The sequence below is a fragment of the Asterias rubens genome, chromosome 8, assembly GCF_902459465.1.
Source record: "Asterias rubens chromosome 8, eAstRub1.3, whole genome shotgun sequence".
Taxonomy (NCBI): domain Eukaryota; kingdom Metazoa; phylum Echinodermata; class Asteroidea; order Forcipulatida; family Asteriidae; genus Asterias; species Asterias rubens.
The window spans coordinates 18,612,205-18,631,140 of NC_047069.1; the positions used below are offsets into that span (position 1 = coordinate 18,612,205).

Here is an 18,936-nt window from a genome sequence, read left to right on the forward strand (position 1 = left end):
CATTTTTTGGACCATTGTGCACCATGTTGATGACGTATATAGGTGTTTGAAATGTACACACAATGGAATGAATGTTTCGGATATGAGTGAATTGACTCAATCTGATGGCACATATTGCATTTATAAATAACACTTCTGTACTTTATTAAAGGAACTGGATAGACACCATGGGTTAGCACGTACAGGTAAAACAATTGTTAGCATAAAAACTTAATTCGTAACAAGCAATGGAGCAGTTGATTGTATAAAACATTGTGAGAAACGACTCCCGTTGAAATAACGTAGCTTTCAAGAAAGAGGTAATTTTCCACTAAAATATTTGAATTTGATTTCGAGACCTCAGAATAAGATTTTGAGGTACCAAAACCAATCATCTGAAAGCACACAACTTCGTGTGACAAGGTTGTTTTTTCACAGGTTTGTTATTTTATGCATAATGTTGAGATACACCAAGTGCGAAGACTGGTCTTTGCCAATTACCAGAAGTGCCCAGCGTCTTTTGGTCATCAATGATTGATGTACACTTTGAAATTGTCAGTCATCATTCCATCAGAGAGCAAACTATCCAAACCTTACATGCATATTATTGATATCATACTTTGATCCCTTATTAATTGAGAACACCCCAAAGCTATAAACGACGTGCGTCAACAGATTTTTGAAACTCAGTGCACTGTGACCAACATACCCTGGGTTGCCAAACGCCTCAAGGCGGTGGCCCCTGGATGCGGGTATGCATCCTTGACGATGGAAGGCGGGCTCGAGGGATGCTTGGGAAGGAGGGAGAGTACACGTCCTCATTTCTTTTCCTTCTCCTTTTTTCTCTCTTTTCTCAAGTCCAGTCTGAAGGGGCTTGTTGCCTGGTCTTACGGTATTCCTCAGATTGCAAGAGTATGATATTTAGAATGAACCAACCATGGTGTTTAAACACCAGACGGCCGTTTGCTACTTAAAAACAAGATTCACGACAACTATTTTATTATCTTGGAACTTCAAAGGAGGTAATACAGCAAGTCTCCAACCACGCATCTTAACATAAAACACAGTCTGTTGTCGTCCTCTCCAAATCCACAAGATGGCTATTATATCCATAGCCTAGGGCTAAACAAAAATCAACTCAACTTAAATTTCGGGTTTGGATCACCATGCCAATTTTCACAACGACCAGCGGGGAAGAGAACGAGAGAGAAGAAAGTAAAGAGCAGGTGAGTTGAGATGGGGTGGCCGTTACTGGTGTACGGTCAACCGTATAAGATGACCTGAACCCTCGGTATCGCTCTGACGTTCAAGTGGACCCAATGACGGACAAAAAAAATCTCATCTCGCGGGGGCTAGTATTCCGAGCACTCCCCGATGCAAAAACACAGGCCCGAGTATCGCCCGAGGCTCTCGTATCTACGTGGATCACATCCAAGCCTGACCCAACGACAAGGATTGGAGGAAAAACACAAGCAAGTCCAAAATAAATCGATTGCTGCTTCTCCCCCTTTAGCCTCATTACTGCTTGATGAAGGAGTGCTTAGAACACTAGCTTTGTCCACCTACTTGTTTGGATAAATTGTGACATCGCCACACCGGTCTCAATTAATTTCATCTCAAATACGCATCAATATAATTAAGACTATATGCTTGGGGTGCTTTGGGGACCCAATATAGACCCTTGCGGAACCCCCAGGGTAACTATCAACCAATCTAAAGGGACATAATGCCACTCTGCTACGTAATTTTCTGTTACCTCTTAATTCATAGATTGGTAATTGTGAACCCGAAGCTTCAATATTAAGAATAGTGCCCCCAAGGACCACTATGCAAATATCAACAGCCGTTTCGTATAAGATTTTTTAAGTATTGGATAAACATATCTTCAAGGAACGCAAGGGACTTGACATAGGTTTTATAAATCCATCTGTAATGATGACACAACACTTGGCAGCGTCGTAGAACAGATTATTATCATACCTCATCAATCTGTGTCACTTTAGCAGCCATGCATAATTACATATACTACAGTTCAATATGCATTCTCGCTGGTTTTTCGTTCCACAATGGATTTTATTCGCTAAATATTTTTGTTTTGGTGGCGTCTTCATTCGCCATTTTGATTTTCAATTGAACGCAATGTTAATTTTATTTGGGTCTATATCTCAACTTATGGGCCATGTATAAAGTTCATCTACTTCCCCTGGAATATGTTTCGGAATTATTACATACTGAGGTAGGGGAAATGATGAAAATGGTCTCCAATAAAAGTCGATTTTATTTGTTAGCCTTGTGCCGATTAGCCGTTTTGCGATAGACTTTATAAGGAGTGCACTGTTTGGTATATTTTTGAGATACGGTTGACACTATAGGAGTGACTGGTTGGTTTGGGTATATACAGACAAACTTACCCGAACCTATGGTTTCTAACGTATACAAAGAAAATTAACGATATCTGAAAAATATATATATAATATTTTTTTTTACCGCAAACCTCCCTTCAGATATATGTTTTCACAAACGCAAATTAATGTAACCTTCATAAAACTTCATGTCCGCTACAATGTGCTGATCGTATTTCAATTTGCAGCCATTTTGTAATCGTCAACATCTTATAAAAACTGAGAGCTTGATATGAAACTGATGTCTGTATCAAATTTAAAAACCTATTTTGTGTTGTTAATTATCTTTAAAAAAAATCAATAAACTGTCTGGGTCAAATTACAGAGACGGACTTAATATAGGTCAGTCTTAAATAGATTGATGTATATGCACTATGTCTTACCAATACTATTGTTCATTTGGCAGTCTAAACATAATGGCGATTCCAAGGACAACCTTTATGCACATCCGTTTTGTATAGGGCATTTAATTACAAATCCTCACTGATAGTGATACAACGTTTTCAAAGAGATTAACCCCACAACGTAACTATCGGATTGCAATAAACGCCGCGTCCCGCTTTGTTTAGTTATAGCTACGTCTTTTTCACGACAGCTAATGCACGGCGGACACCCCCCTTGGTTTTGATTGTTTTTCTGGTGTGGATAATGGAGTCATAGACTGGGAAAGAACGCAGTGTCGGCTCTCGATGATTAAACCTGACAACTGCTTCACTTTACAGAGATTTGCGACACTTGGAGCGTGGATATTGGTGTGGGGAGCGAGCAAATGATACATGAGAGTAGATATGAGGACACGCGTGTGTGTTCAGGAGACTTGCGTTTGGAATATGGCATACAATTTATACGATGATTTAAATCTTTCAAAGCCTCAGTGCTTCGATGTTTTTAAATTGGAAACCCAAGATCCGTCTGTCTTAAAGGCACTGTACACGTTTGGTAATTGTCAAAGACCAGTGTTCTCATTTGGTGTATCCCATCATAAGCATAAAATAACAAGCCTGTGAAAATTTGGGCTCAATTGGTCATCGAAGTTGCGAGCCAATGATGGAATAAAAAACACCCTTGTTGGCTTTCAGATAGGAATAAAAGACTTCTAGCTAGAAGTTTTTTATTATTTTAGTGAGAAATTACCTCTTTCTCAAAAACTACGTTACTTCCGAGAGAGTTGTTTCCCCACACTGTTTTATCCTATCAACAACTCTCCAATACTCGTCACCAAGTCAGTTTTTAAGTAAATATTTCTTTTGAGTAATTTTACCAAACGTGTACCTTCCCTTTAAAAGGGCAGTAATTTTGTTGTTATAACCTGCCCCCGTTTGGGATGTATACTTCTTCCCTGAATGTCCCCCAAACCAGTAGAGCCCATTCAATCACGGTATAAATATAGTTTTAATGGAAGGCTATATCATCAATAATTTCTACTTAAAGACACTGGACACTATTGGTAATTGTCAAAGACCAGTCTTCTCACTTGGTGTATCTCAACATATGCATAAAATAACAAACATGCCAAAATTTGAGCTCAATCGGTCGCCAAAGTTGCGAGATAATAATGAAAGACAAAAAACACCCCTGTCGTACGAAGTTGTGTGCTTTCAGATGCTTGATTTCGAGACCTCAAATTCTAAATCTGCGGTCTCGCAATCAAATTCGATGAAAACTACTTCTTGCTCGAAAACTACGTTACTTCAGAGGGAGCCGTTTCACACAATGTTTAATACTATCAACCTCTCCCCATTACTCTTTACCAAGTAAGGTTTTATGCTTATAATTATTTTGAGTAATCGCAAAATATTGTGCTCACTGACTTAAATCTAGGCCCATAATGGGCATGGTGTAGGCCAGATGGGATATACTTAATATACACAATAAAAATGTCTCTCGATCAATGTGCCTCAATCAGGACTTAAATGATGACGTCAACACCTACATAATCAGAAGGGTACATTGAGATCCTTTAACTATCCAAGTTGTCATATCTTTATTTGATCCTCTTCCCCCATTATTGTGAACCATAAACACCCTAATCAGGAGTAAGCTATACCCCGAATGAGCACATTTCCCAAAACAGAAAATCACCTGTCCCCGAACTGGAACTCCCTCGCGTCACCCGCTCTATTTTTATGTAAAACATAACAGCTGTGTAGGCCAAAATGTAATTTTAAATGGAAATAAATGACAACAAGAAAAAGGGAAAAAAAATGTATTGAAAAAATTGCCGTGTTGTGTTTTCAATATTAAAAGACCCAGCAGCTGTTAAATTTTTAATAATAATATACTTTGTTTTGACAATAACCATAGTAAACATAATAATTTATCAAGTTTACTTCAGGTTTGCTTAATAATTCGTTCCTATAGTTACATGATGACATTACACAAACTATTTAAGATAAATCACTGTAATTGTAATTAACATTATGGACGATAATTACCTTTCCTATTTTCAGCTATTTTCCCCTCTTGCCAACCTTATTACCGTTAACTGAAACCCAGAGACAATTTATGGGTTGCATATAATATGTTTGCAAAACCTTGAATACACATTACCAGAAAATGCAATTCATAGGCCTACTATTAATTGAATTTGGCTAAAACGAGTCCGCGCTACGACCGACGTGAGACTGCCGTTATTTTTGAGCGAACGATGCAACGACAAAGACTTAACCTCGGGACTTGCTCTTTCACATTAATGTTATTAGCGTTTTATTTCGTTTGTTGGATTAAAATTAACTTCAAAATCGCCGATGGCACAGGGACATCCAGCCCCTTTCTGAAGACCTTAGAAACAACACCATTGAATTCAAATTATTTGCTTAAAACGAGAACCTTGGGTTGTGTACGTCCATATTGTTCAGCCACACATACCTTTAAACCATTCTTGATCCCCCTTGATTTTATAACTTTAAAGGAACGTTCCAGAATTGGTAAGAAACAAAAATCGTGAAGATCACAGATTTACATAAAACTTACATGGTCTAATGATGATGATAGTAGAAAACACCCCTTTAAATATCGCTGTCTGAAATGTCATGTTTGATGAGAAATAAGTAATCTTACTTCGCGTTTTGAGTTTATCGCTCAGTGAGCGTCTTATTCATTTTTATTTTGGCATCGATGCAATGCAAAACTTGTAATCGGTTGTTCACTATTCTCTAGTGACCCAGATGGCCGATCGATCTCAAACTTCTACAGGTTTATCAGTTTATGTATTGTGGATTACATAAAGTGCTTACACTGCCATGGAGCAACTGTTTTGTTAGCAAAAAACATTCCGTAATGTTCCTTTAACAAAACTTTGGATGTTATCCACCCACATTCCCATGTTTGCATCCCATGGATACGTTTGCCGTTTCTAACGTCCCTGTTTCCCCCCTTGACTTTGCACACAAAAATCCTTGTGGAGAACCCCGGTCTTGAGAATTTCCCCATGAAGTCCTTGTATTTTCTTTTTTTTGTTTTGTCCATGGTCTACACAAGGTACCAAATGTGAGAGAAAGTTTACCCGAACCCAATTCTGTCCAGAGTATTTCAAAATGGTTTATTCTTCCCTTGCTGCCTAGACTTGACTCAAGTCCCAATCCCGTGCCATCGCTAGAAAACTGCTCTGCATTCCCCTAAACCTATTCCTCGGGACCACTAAAAGCTATATTGACTGCGGGTATGCATAGGGACCTCTCGCACGAGAACGGGACTTGAATCAAGTCTACTTGCTGCCTCGCTTTTGGTTATTGGTTTGAATGGCATAAAAAGTAAGATGGCTGCGATAGAATTTGACCTGTGACATTTCACCAACCTTTGATCCCAGGTCGCAGGTTCTTATCATAGTTGTTGGTCAGTTGGTCTAGAATTCGGGTGATATTCTTTCTGGCTTGCTCCTCGTGTTCTCTGTTGACGTTGTACTCAACTCCATCTCCGAGACACGTCCCCAACATACTGTAAAGAGAAGTTTGGGTTGTTTGAAAAGGGTAAGTACATAACACACGTGACGTCATTTGAGAAGGGCGCCCTCACCTAAAGGTCAAGCTCATCCTGTACTCTGCCTTTACATTGTTATGTGCCTTTGTTCCATCGTTTTCTTTCCTAACATATGCATACAAAAACAAACCTGTGAAAATTTGGACTCGATTGGTCATCGAAGTTGTAAGAGAAACATTAACGAAAAAAAACCCTTGTTGCAAAAACTTGTGTGCTTTCACTGATGCCTATACTGAATAGCTCCAGGCCAGAAATCTTTTAATATTTGAGTGAGAAATTTACATCTTTCTCAAAAACTACGTTACATAAGAGGAGCCGCTTCTCACAATTTGTTTCAACAGCTCTCCATCGCTCGTTGCAAAGTAAGTATACATGCTTACAATTGTTTTGCGTAGTTGCCAAAATTGTCCAATGCAAAAAAAAAAACCCCAAAACAAAATAAACAAAACAATTTAAATGATATTCAACATCAACAACCTCGAATTACCGGCATCGTCCAGCGATGAAATCCAACATTAAACTGCGGGAGACGGGTGGGGGGGGGGGGGGGGGGGGGGGGGCTAGGAGGGCTTACATATGGTTTAATAATACTTATTCGTATAATTTAGGTATAACATTCTCTTCCTTCCCCCCTCGTGCTCTTCGAAAGCTTTAAACGATTTCAAAAAGTGCCCCAGATGTTTTCATGGATTGTGTGACGTCAATCCTTCCCATCTAAAACAATACATCTTTTTTTTTAAGTCAGGTGACCCCCCCTTCCCCCCCCTCCAAACACACACACACACACACAATGCACAAGAACAAGTCTTGTTATCGTTAACCCGGCTGGGGATCCACAGATGTGCAAGTCCGACGAATCATATTGACTTAGTGTATGAGGCTTTCTGTGTTGGAGCATCAAGATTGACATGCTGAGGGATTTATTCCAGTGCTTGATTTGCGCTGATATTCTATTTAAGGTGGTTTTTTTTTTGGGGGGGGGGGGGGTGGGGGAGGGGGTGGGGGGGTGGGGAGGGGGGTTGGGTGTGGAGGGGGGGGGGGTTTGGGGTGGGGGGGGGGGGGTTGTGGGGAGGGGGGTGGGGGTGGGGCTCTCGCTCGTAGAATAATCACACAGAAGTACGTTTACCTTAAGATTTGGTCAGCATAACGGGATGATGTTGTGTGTTAAACCATAGAGAGATCATCTCTTTATGGTCAAACCATTGCATTTATCTAACCATGGAGGTAGAAATAGAACACAGTCATTATTTCCTGGGTATTGCATGCTTAGCTCATGACGGGTACTTTCTGCTTTCTCTCCTGTCCCTTCTGTTTTGTTGTGTTATGTTGTTTTTGCTTATTAAATATATTATGTCTATAGGCTGTTTTAAACAAGTTTCAGCTTATTAGAAAGCGTCCTTTGATACTCACTTATTGAAGTTTGTTACTTGGTACTTGCTGGTATTGTACTATAAATGTGTCCTAATGATTCCGTCTTTCCTTTATATGCGAAAATAAATGGTTCCTAAATTGAATTGAATTCGTTTTAATTGATTTTGAGAGCAGTTGGAGAGTCGGTTTTACATGTTTGCACTCTCCCTAGATCGTTTTTGTTTTGTTTGTTGACTTTGTTTATTGTTTATGTCTAGGGATGTTCTCCACAAGGCTCAGTTTAGTATTAGAAAAGGCTCCCCATCACTTAATATATTGTTACTTTGTTCAGTAGCGTTCCCATTGGTCATGTTAACTATTCGCTTATATTTGTAATACTACAACTTGTGTCCAAATCATTCTGTCGTTTCTTATTGTGAGTACGGAAATAAATGTTTCATTGACTTGAATAGAATTGACTCGATTTTAACTTGTTGTTATTATGGTGGGCATTATTGGTCAATTCTTGGCTTGTATTTGTACTACTTAAAATTTTCCCAAAATGAATCTGTCTGTTCTTATTGTGAGTACGGAAATAAATGTTTCAATGACTTGACTTGATGGATTGAATTGAATTGAATTGAATTGAATTGAATTACAAAAAGGGACAATAGATAAACTGTGTATTGTTTTTACAATTGTGTGCTTTATTTGTTAATTCTTGGCTTGTATTGGTACTGCTTAAATGTGTTCAAATGATTAAGTCTATATAAGAGCTGGTTTTATTATGTCTGTTCCTATTGTGAGTATGGAAATAAACGTTTCGTTGAATTGAATTGTGCACGGGACAGTAAATATATCGTGTATTGTTTTAGTATGAGTGGTAACTATTGCGAGGCTGCTGGGCTTTTTGTTTGAACAATGCCCGCCATAGACAGTTAGAACAAGGGACATTTTCAGGCTTAGAAGAGACATTGATATTATATAAGTAATTGCTCAATGTAGATTTTAGCATCGGCACGTTCGAGAAGCTAGGCTGTTTAGATTTTAAAGATTTAAGAGTATCTGAATTGGTCACCATCAAATAATATAGTTTCGTTGGGGATGTGTTACTGAAATTAGTGGAAGGATATGTATAAAACCAAATTGCAAATGATGTATTAATATACCTACAAAAGTAGATGTATTTTGGGTATTTTTGTGCGTAGTACAAAAATATCATTAAAACAATTAGGTAAACAAAACAATTTCCATTATAGTATTAACAATACACACAAATAATATAAAGGAACTTGTGTTCACCACAAGGGAATAGGGGGCGACATATATATCAGTTATAATATATAAACACCCTTGTCATACGAAGTTGTGTGCGTTTAGATGGTTGATTTCGAGACCTCAAGTTCTAAATCTGAGGTCTCAAAATCAAATTCGTGGAAAATTACTTCTTTCTCGAAAACTATGGCACTTTAGAGGGAGCCGTTTCTCACCATGTTTTATACTATCAACAGCTCCCCATTATTCGCTACCAAGTAAGGTTTTATGCTAATAATTATTTTGAGTAGTTACCAATAGTGTTCACATATAATTAGCATATAAGGCGCAAATCACACAAACATCAAGTATCAAACATTTATAACAAAATGTAAAATGTGTGACTGAAACTATTGAATCGAATGAACGTTTCTTAAAAAGATATTTGAAATACATGTGCTAAAAGTTTGTACAAATATCACATTTGCTAATAATCATGGATGAATATTTCCTAAGGAATGTCCTAAGCAACCTTTCCTGATATAAAAATGTCTGCTTTTGGCCTTTACTTATTTCGAAGCACAGAAAAGCCTGGTACTTTATTGACGGATGCGTGGCGGATAATCCTTTCACATCCACACGCGACTCGTAATCGTGGAAGCTTCATGGCGTCAGCTAGCTTGACCTATGCCCTATCACGCTGTCAATTCCCGCTTTACGGTATTATACAGATCAATAATCATCTCATATCTCCTCAATTTATTCTTTAAAAAAAAAATCTTTTGTACAATTAAGTTCAGCCTGTGATTTTGACCTCAAGTGAGACCAACTGCCTACGGTTCTTTTTTTTTTCAATCGAGAACAAAATTTGGCATGATCGAAAGACGTAAGATGTATTGACGTAATCACCATAGTCGTAATCAATACACGTAATTAATAGACGTAATCAATAGACGAAAGGCGACATCGGTGTCCACTATAGTCATGGGGAATTTAAAAAACCCTCACAGACAAACTGCAAAATTTGCAATGACGTCAAAAAAAGAGGGAAAATATAGACAAGTCTCGACTGAAATCTTTATTAGTTATAAATGCCAATAACAGTGGTGATATCATCTTTCTAGAGGAATTTGTCAGTCCGAAAAACTATCGAGGACTAAAGGACTAAAGACAAACCATGTCACAGTAAAAGCTTCTCTTAAAATAGTTACATTTGACAAAACCTGATCCCAAAAAACAGTAAAAACGTTTTTTCCGCAATTTTTATCGTGACTTCGGGGAGCGATTGAGCTCAATTTTTTACATCTTTTTTTAAATATAAATGTTGGGTCACATTAAGTGTTGATACAGCTTTTTGGCAAACATCCATGTTGTCTGTTTACTTTCAAACCGACGGGGCGCTTAAATCATGAGCACTGTAAGTGTTAATTTAGTCAACTGACTTTTTGATAACAAGTTGCTTATCAAAAAAGGATATAATAATGATATATTTATATAGCACACGCATGTACCGATAAAGTCTGGCCTACTCCAAGTGCTTGAACAATAACATCAATCCTAGTTTAAATCTGTTGAGCTATGGGACCAATTGTATGCAGCACCTTGTATGTGCTGCGGCTCATTTAGCAGCTACTGCGAGAAACACAAGGGTAACTAACACATTCCACAACACACGGGATCAACGGCTCTACGACCCATCTGAAGGACGAAGCAATACTGCTTAAGTGTCTTGCTTAAGGACACACGTGACATACAACCGGGACTTGAACCCACACTCTGTTGATCAGATACACAAGGGCTTAAGCCAGGTGCTCTAAACCGCTCGGTCACGATACGTGACACAGTGCGGATAATAACGGGGGGGGGGGGGAGGGGGATGTATTACATCAGATTAATGAATTGTGATGAAATATTGAGATGGATCTTCAACAACGTCAGAGTTGAAGAGAACTCCGATGGGAGCATAATTTGGCTGAAACTCGTGCAGACATCACGGAGCTAACTCGGGAAGCAAGTTGTCTGTTAGGGCGGAAGTAATTGCAAGATGTTTTCCAGCTTTGGTATTTTGATGAGAGTGTATTTTGCAGAATCGTAGGCCTATATAGAGGAAGATCACAACCATGTCAGTGGCAAAGAGAGTTCAAGGAAAAGAGGAAAAAATACGAGAAATTCAGACGGAGAGTTCAACAATTATCGGACTAAGACAAGAGCCAAGAGGATCTTAAGAGTATTTCAAACAATTAATTATAAAAAACAAAACAACCAACAACCCAAACCCCACTATCAAAATTCACCAAGATATTAAAGAACAAATCGCAACAAGATATGATGCGCCTTGGTTGGACCGCGGAACATTATAGAAGTCAACCACAGCTACAAAATAAAACCAGGAATACTTTTGGAAACAACTTTATCACCTTCTCAACTTAAAAGGAAACGGAGAAAATAGAAAAAGAAGACAGAAATAAGACGAATTAAAGGAATCGTTTTGGAAATAACTTTATCACCTTTTTACTTATTAGACATAATTAAAAGTAAAAACTTAAGGGGAAAAAAGAAAAAGAAAAAAAAGAAGAGGACAAGCTAACATAAACCGAGATTTTAATGCTACAGAGCTTATAGGTGCCAGACTACCATCATATACACTTAGAAATCTGTCATCAGAAGATTGTCTGTCGACCATTACACATCATTTAAATTCACCCGATGTAAAATACAAACTAACAGTGTTAGCTAAACACCATCAGTGCAACCAACTTTAAATCATTTAAGGAACACGTTGCCTTGATTCTGTCGAGTTGGTCTTTGAAAAGCGTTCTGTAACCGTTTTTTACAAAATGCATATGGGTAGAAAGATGTTGTCAAAGTAGAATACAATGATCTACACAAATATGCCTCGAAATTGCGAGTTATTTTCTTTACCTCGTCGACTAACACGGTCGGGCATTTATGGGAGTCAAATTGTTGACTCCCATTAAATGGCCGACCGTGTTAGTTTGCGACGTAAAATGAAAACGGTGCATTTTAAATGATACTTGTGTGGATCATTGCTTTCTTCTACTAGAGCTTCTTCCATTTTTTATGGCCACAGATCTTTTTCTTACGCAGCACCGTTTCTTTGGAATAGTCTTCCTGGGCATATTCGCCAAGCTAATACTTTACAATGTTTTAAGTCCTTGTTGAAAACTCATTTGTTTAAAGCTTTTTTTTTTGTAATTTGCCTATTTGTATCTTGTATCTTTCTCTAATTGTTTATTTTATTGTTTCTTTAATGCGCTTAGAGGCTTTTGCATTAGGCGCTTTACAAATGTCTTCTTATTATTATTATTCTACTTTTCAAACATCTTTCTAACCAATGCATTTCATAACAAAGGGTTAAAGAACGCTTTTTATAGACCAACTCGTCCGATCCAAGGCAACGTGTTCCTTCAAGTTTTTAGCTTTATATTTTGAAGGCAAAGTGTACGTTCGATTGTTTTAATTATATATATATATTTGTAGATGTATACAAATAAAACTAGCATGTGATTTAATGTCATTTCAAATAAAAAGGTTGTTACGTTTTTGAGGTATCGCAAAAAAAAAAAATCCGGAGCGATATACGCAGGAAAATAATACCTATATAGGAATACACAATCTGAAATAATTGGTTCTGACAGTAACCCTTCTTATAGGTTCAATTTTGTGGGCACGAAAACCTACATCTTTTTACATAGCCATTAGTTCGAAGTGAAATGTTTCTCAAAATGCTTTAAAGTTGCTGTATAGGCTCCTAAACAAAAGTGTTTTTTTTTGCCATTAATTTTAAGGGTGATTTATAAACGTATAGATTCCCTTAAACGGAGCCATATCAGGTGCATGACAGTAATTATTCAACAAATACAGACATTTGAGTGACTACCAAATGTATGCATTCCCTATAACGAGCTTAATTGAGACGGTGAACACCATAATATCGCATTGTTTGTCCGGGTGTTGTACAAGCAAAAAGACTTCCACCAAACAGAGTATTTATAAATACGCCATTGTCTCCAAACGGCTTATTGTCTCGGCTCCCTTGTAGAGGTTGTGTTCAGGTCACTTAATTGCTGTTGTCAATTTTAATTACGGGTCATTTGCCTGCTTGTGTATCCATATGTCTTATTATGGTGACGTCCACCTGACACTGAAAGCATTTTCCAAAAGGTTATTGATAATATTCTTATGTTAAAGCATAGGTGAGGGAATATTTTGCGTAATTATTCACAAAAATAACACTATGAATTGTGCATTTTGCTTGTATATATCAGTCAGCAATATTAAAGATAACATTTCCTTTGTGTGATGTAACCTTTTAGCAAATAGATGGAGCCCTGATTGTGAGTAGGGAAAAATACGAGTCTCTAACCTCAAGTTAAAATGGTGTAAATTGTCGTTTTTTATATTCGAAACCCTTCCAAAATCTGAGTACAATTCCTCCGAATGTTTCCACATTGTGCCACTGTGTGACTCCTTAAGGTAGCCCCGACCTTAATGTAGCCTCAAACGTTTACCCCAATGTAGCCCCGACGTAACTAGCTCCAACTGAGCCGTAGCACTTACTGGCTTCAATTGGCTTATAGGCAGCCTCAGCCACAACCACCGCCGAAGGCTGCGTTTACAGGTAAATACAGAGAGTATCATACTCTGATAAAATGCAGCCAAAATCTAGAGAGAGAAGATCTCAGCCAAAGAAGACGAACATGGAGAGTATAGGCTCAATTTACTTCCGCCTCGAGAGACTGGCCGGCGGGGCTCCAGCTCGTTCTAGCCAGGTAAATATCATTATAGGTTTCCATCGAGATGGTTGCTTACACCTCAAATTGAGAGGTCAACTTAAATTTGGTCGAAGGAAAGTCATGGTTTTTGAAAAGTCACCACTGCTGTTTTTTTTTTTACTATGAAGAAGACTGTATCTAAATGACACCTGCATATGATAAACAGCGGTAAAGTCTTCACCAATGTTTTTTTTAAAGCGTAGTGGCAAGTTACTGCTTGTATAGGAATTATACATCCGTTTCTGGCACTCTGTGTGATCAGTGCCCAGTTTCATAGAGGTGCTTAGGCAAAAGAAATTGATGAAAAACTCGCTGCTTAGTAGAAATGAGCAGAATATCAACCACATGTTACGTGTGACATGGTAGTTTAGCTGTAACCTTATTCTGGTAAACATGAATGTGTTGTGCTTAGCAACATTGTGTGTGTGTGCTTATGAGCAGTTCTATGATATTTGGCCCTGTTGCAAACAAATTTTCGCATAAATTACACTGAACTATAATTGATTTATTTTTTATTTTTCAGTGCCAACCCCTAACATTTTTACGGCATCAAAACACCATCAATGGAACCGCGGCCCAGAGGGCTGTGGGCTCTTGTACGGGGTCAAAGTTGCCCAGATCTTGGGCACAAAATCTGGGTCAGAATGCTCCAACACAAGATCGGTGACCTCATGTTCATGTTGAGAAGGCTTTCGGGTCAGTCTTCGCTGTATAATGTAACCAGTACATTGTGACCTGGCCTACGAAAACAGCAATAAAAGGTGATATTCAGAACGAGACAACGTGGTTTGCAAAATTACCGGTGACGTAATCCCAGGTCTGCAATGCAGATGAAAATCCAAGATGGCGGCTACCTACTGAAACTGTTTTTGTGTTCGTTGTTTTGTGGACCGAACTTCGACGTGGGCAGGAAGATTTTGGCTGTAATTTTGTTTCTAGACTACGTATCGAAATTAATCTTGTGTTCTGGATAATAATAACAAAAAAATTAATTGTTATAAGAAGAAGAAGAAGAAGAAGGAAAATGGACCACCCTTAAAATAACAGTACTGCTTATAAGTCTGATACCGTGACACAGTGAAGATGAACAAGGGTCACCGTCCTTTTTTACTTTTCTTTTTAAAGAAATATTTACATTTCTACTTTAAGCTAGATAATTTTATTTTGTGTATAACTGCAAACTGTAACTGTAAACTCACTAAAACTCGAAATGGAAGTTATTTTCTATTCAGCTCATGTTTTTCCACAGAAGACTGAGAAAAATTAAGAAAACCAGATGAACAAAAAGAGAGCACCGGTACGTCATCTTGAGGTTATTGGAATAACAGTCACTGGACATTATTAATAGTAATCGTCAAAGATCAGTATTCTCACTTGGCGTATCTCAACATATGCATAAAATAACAAACCTGTACAAATTTGGACTCAATTAGTCATCGAAGTCGCGAGATAATATGAAAGAAAAAACACCCTTGTCACACGAAGTTGTGTGATTTCAGATGCTTGATTTCGAGACATCAAAATCTTATTATGAGGCCTCGAAATCAAATTCGTTGAAAATGACTTCTTTCTTGAAAACTACGTCACTTCGAGGGACCCGTTTCTCACATTGTTTTATACTATCAACCTCTCTCCATTACTCATTACCAGTTAAGGTTTTTGATAATAATTAATTCGGGTAACTACCAATACTGCCTTTAGGTCCCACTCAAGTTAATGTTGTCTTTGTTCTAACACAAATTCTAAAAACATTAACCAGCCAAACAAAGCCCAACCTTAACGGTCTATAAATCTTGACCTCATAACGTTCTAGTAACTACACATCAACCGTATACCCAAAAGACCGATGGTTTGTCTAAGCATTCTCCACACGTGTTATGAAACAGAGAGCTCCCCCTTAATTAAACATCGCTCTAAATCAACAAACGTGTTCAAGACGGCGATCAGACATAAACCAAGACGAGAGAGGGTAAGACCATGACAAACTAAAGACTGATTGGAGAGTATATAACAAATGGCAGGCGAAAGTGTGACGTGCGTCAACTGTGCCGTGATCGAGTAATAATCCCACCACAGTCGGGTACACGATAAATGGGTCATGACTTTCAGCTCGGGCTACTGGTCTTACGCAGCTGTACCTCTTCCCCTCTGTTCAAAGAGATCACTCTAGAATGGATGGGGTATAAGGAGGGGTAGAGGAAGCTTGTGAGTACCAACCTCTTAGGATGTCATGGGTTGTTCCGAATGCGGATGTGTTTTACAATGTGATGGATGACACTAATGCTAACAAACTAAAGGTCACTATTGGTTACCATAAAATGTAGCAAGAGCGACCGAAATGGGAAACGTCTAGTCGTTAAAACTCTGCGGGGCACAACGTTTTCAAATAATTACACTTATTATCTAGTGTAGTTAATGACATAGTTTCGACCCTAGCAGAGTCTTTCTCTTGTAGCATGCAAGACAAACTCTACCGGGGTCGAAACGTCAGGTCATTATTTGGTTTTGCTTTTCTTCTTTTTGATTGGTAAGACGTTGGGGGGAAAAGCCAATTCTATTTCCACATGATTAAGGGTAGTTATTACCCAATTATATTTTCTCTGCTGTTTCCCATATCTGATAGGCTATACTGTAATAAATGCAAAAAAAAAGTACACCATTGGGTGTTGCTACATATAAACAAAAGAATAAATTAAAGTCACAGGTTGTCAAATTATACCAATGTGATTCATTTTGGCGGATATTGGTGTCATTTTAGCACCCAATGGTTTACATTTCAATGCTCTGATCGGTATCAACCATATGTTATAACCCGATAGTGTCAATGTTAACATTTCAGTTCTTGCAGTAGATATGTTGTACAGGAAATCAAAGGGTGAACTTTGATTATGGTCATGCGTTATTGGTAATAGGTCCCATGGCACCAAGCCCATCGACAAAGGCACAGTATTGAGGTATTAGTAACACGCAGCAAATCGGTTGAATGGGTTGAATCGGCCAATTTTATTTTCCTTAATGACACCACGTTTCCCATCAGAGTAATGAGAAAGTCTCTGCTGTAGGTTCGTTACGTGAATAATTGTGCATTAACCATTTTGGTTGTTAAGCAGGTTGCAAGAACAGCTCGGTCTATTTGAATTGTATTGACTCAAATCACATGACCAATACAAGGGAAATAACCCTGCTTTTGATATCTAGTAACGATACCATTTATTGACTCAAGCGCAACCTAACTCTAACCAACCATTCAAAGGCGCTGAAAAAAAGAAAAAGCTTGAAAACCGTACAGTTCAAAATACGGTTTTAAACTCAAAATCAGGTTAGTTTTGACCAGGAATACTGGTCCCGTTTAGATAGGCCTGACCCAGCTTCAGGTCAATATGACCTGTTATAATGACCCAAATAATATTATTCTATGCAGACACCGAGTAAAACGTGAATATTGTAAAAACCAACTACCGGGTCAGCTTGACCCAGAAACGGTTCAGGCTCCCTTGGACTCGCAATCCGAATCAATTCTGACCCAGGGAGATTTTAAAGTGTTGAGTTACAAATCCAAAGCATGCAATAATAATATGTCATCTAAGAGCACAACAAAGACATTTACATGCACTAACATAATCAAATTGATAAACACAATAACAGTGTCAGCCATAAGCAAACAGTACCCTATCAAGAACTTTTCATGACATAAATTGCACAAAATTAAAATTGAAATTAGGCCTACAGTATCTTACTGTATCAGTAGATTTATAATGACAACTACTCTTTATAGAAAGAGCTATACCTTCAACCATGGCGAAACATGAGTCTGCCACAGTACGTCACTCGCAGCTTACAATAACAAAGCACCGACAAGCAATTTCCGATTTGAATATCTACCACGAGGTTCTGAAAATTTGGGTTAATATAGTGAGTAAACACAATGTAGAAACCCAACGTAGTTTAGTACCCAGAGTGTTAATAACAACCGTGTTGAAAAATATGTATGCATTTTCTATATCTATATGGGGCTATCGGTTATGATTATGTATTTAGGTCAAAATTAATACATATCCATACAACTGGACACAACGTATACATGTTCACTTTATATTTTGGTCAGGACACACCGTGCTGTGGTTCAAACGTGAGGTCATTTACATTTGGCTCGCATTCACAGCACAGGTCCCTTTGGAACAGTTAGTTCTTTTCAGCATTTATTCATTTATTTGTTTGTTAAATTGGAAGAAATTCAATCTAGCTGGTTTGGATCATGAAGGGGGAGGGGTAGGTCTCAAACCGAGACGTCGTTCACGTATCACCATAAATGTCAGATCGATTTTCAACAATACAGCTCCCGATTCAATTTAAGTTATAGCAAAGTGATTGATACGTATCTGTGTTTTTTTAGTGTTAGGGAAATACTAAACGAAAGAGAGACTGTTCGTTTGAGCAGGGAGAAACTATGGATAAGGCGACTTCAGACCATTCAACCCGACGGTCTGAACCTCCAAGAAGGAGAATGACTAATGTCCGACTGGCCTTCTCCTTTGTGCCATAGTTATCCTCCCTTTGTTAAGCCTGCCTCATTCACGAATTCATTACTTTTCTCACTTGATATTGTCCTTTCTGTTTCCATCTTCTTGTGGTCAAACCACCCCCCCTTCCCCCTTCATGTATTTCCACTAACACATACCTGTTCATGTTTGTTGTGTTATCATTTTAGCCATTGAAAAAGACTCTGCTATGGTCGAAACGTACCGGGCTACAACAACTATTTTATGCAGAATAATAAAATAGTAAAACAAATTAAACTACTTTTAAAATACTTAGTCGTGAAGTTAACTGCAGCTTATAATTGTGCAAAGTATTCTGTAAAGGCTGGACTTACGTTTGGTAATTATTTCTCAAGTTAATGACCCTACACACTCACTCAATAAAAAGCTCTGGAGAGCTGTTGATAAAAAAAAAAAAAAAAAAAAAAAAAAAATAGTAATGTAGTTATAGAGAACGAGGTATAATTTCCCACCACAAATTTGAATCTGAGAAAGGCTTCAGGTATGTAGACTTTCACATGCATGTTAAAGCACCCATTTCTTTACAGCGTGGGTGTGTTTTCTTTCATTATTTTCTTGCAACTACGTTGACCAAATTGATTACAAATTTTCGCAAGTTTGTTTTGGTATGAACGTGTT

The 18,936-nt window shown here is 38.0% G+C and overlaps 1 protein-coding gene across 1 annotated transcript in view; it reads right to left on the reverse strand.

Moving 5' to 3' along the window:
* LOC117294068 (gamma-aminobutyric acid receptor subunit alpha-2-like) overlaps positions 1-18,936 on the reverse strand; it is a 77,894-nt gene that overhangs the window by 42,748 nt on the left and 16,210 nt on the right. The window contains exon 2 of the mRNA XM_033776585.1: positions 6,178-6,317. Within this exon, the coding sequence (XP_033632476.1) occupies positions 6,178-6,317 (140 nt within the window). The remainder of the gene's footprint in view (positions 1-6,177; positions 6,318-18,936) is intronic.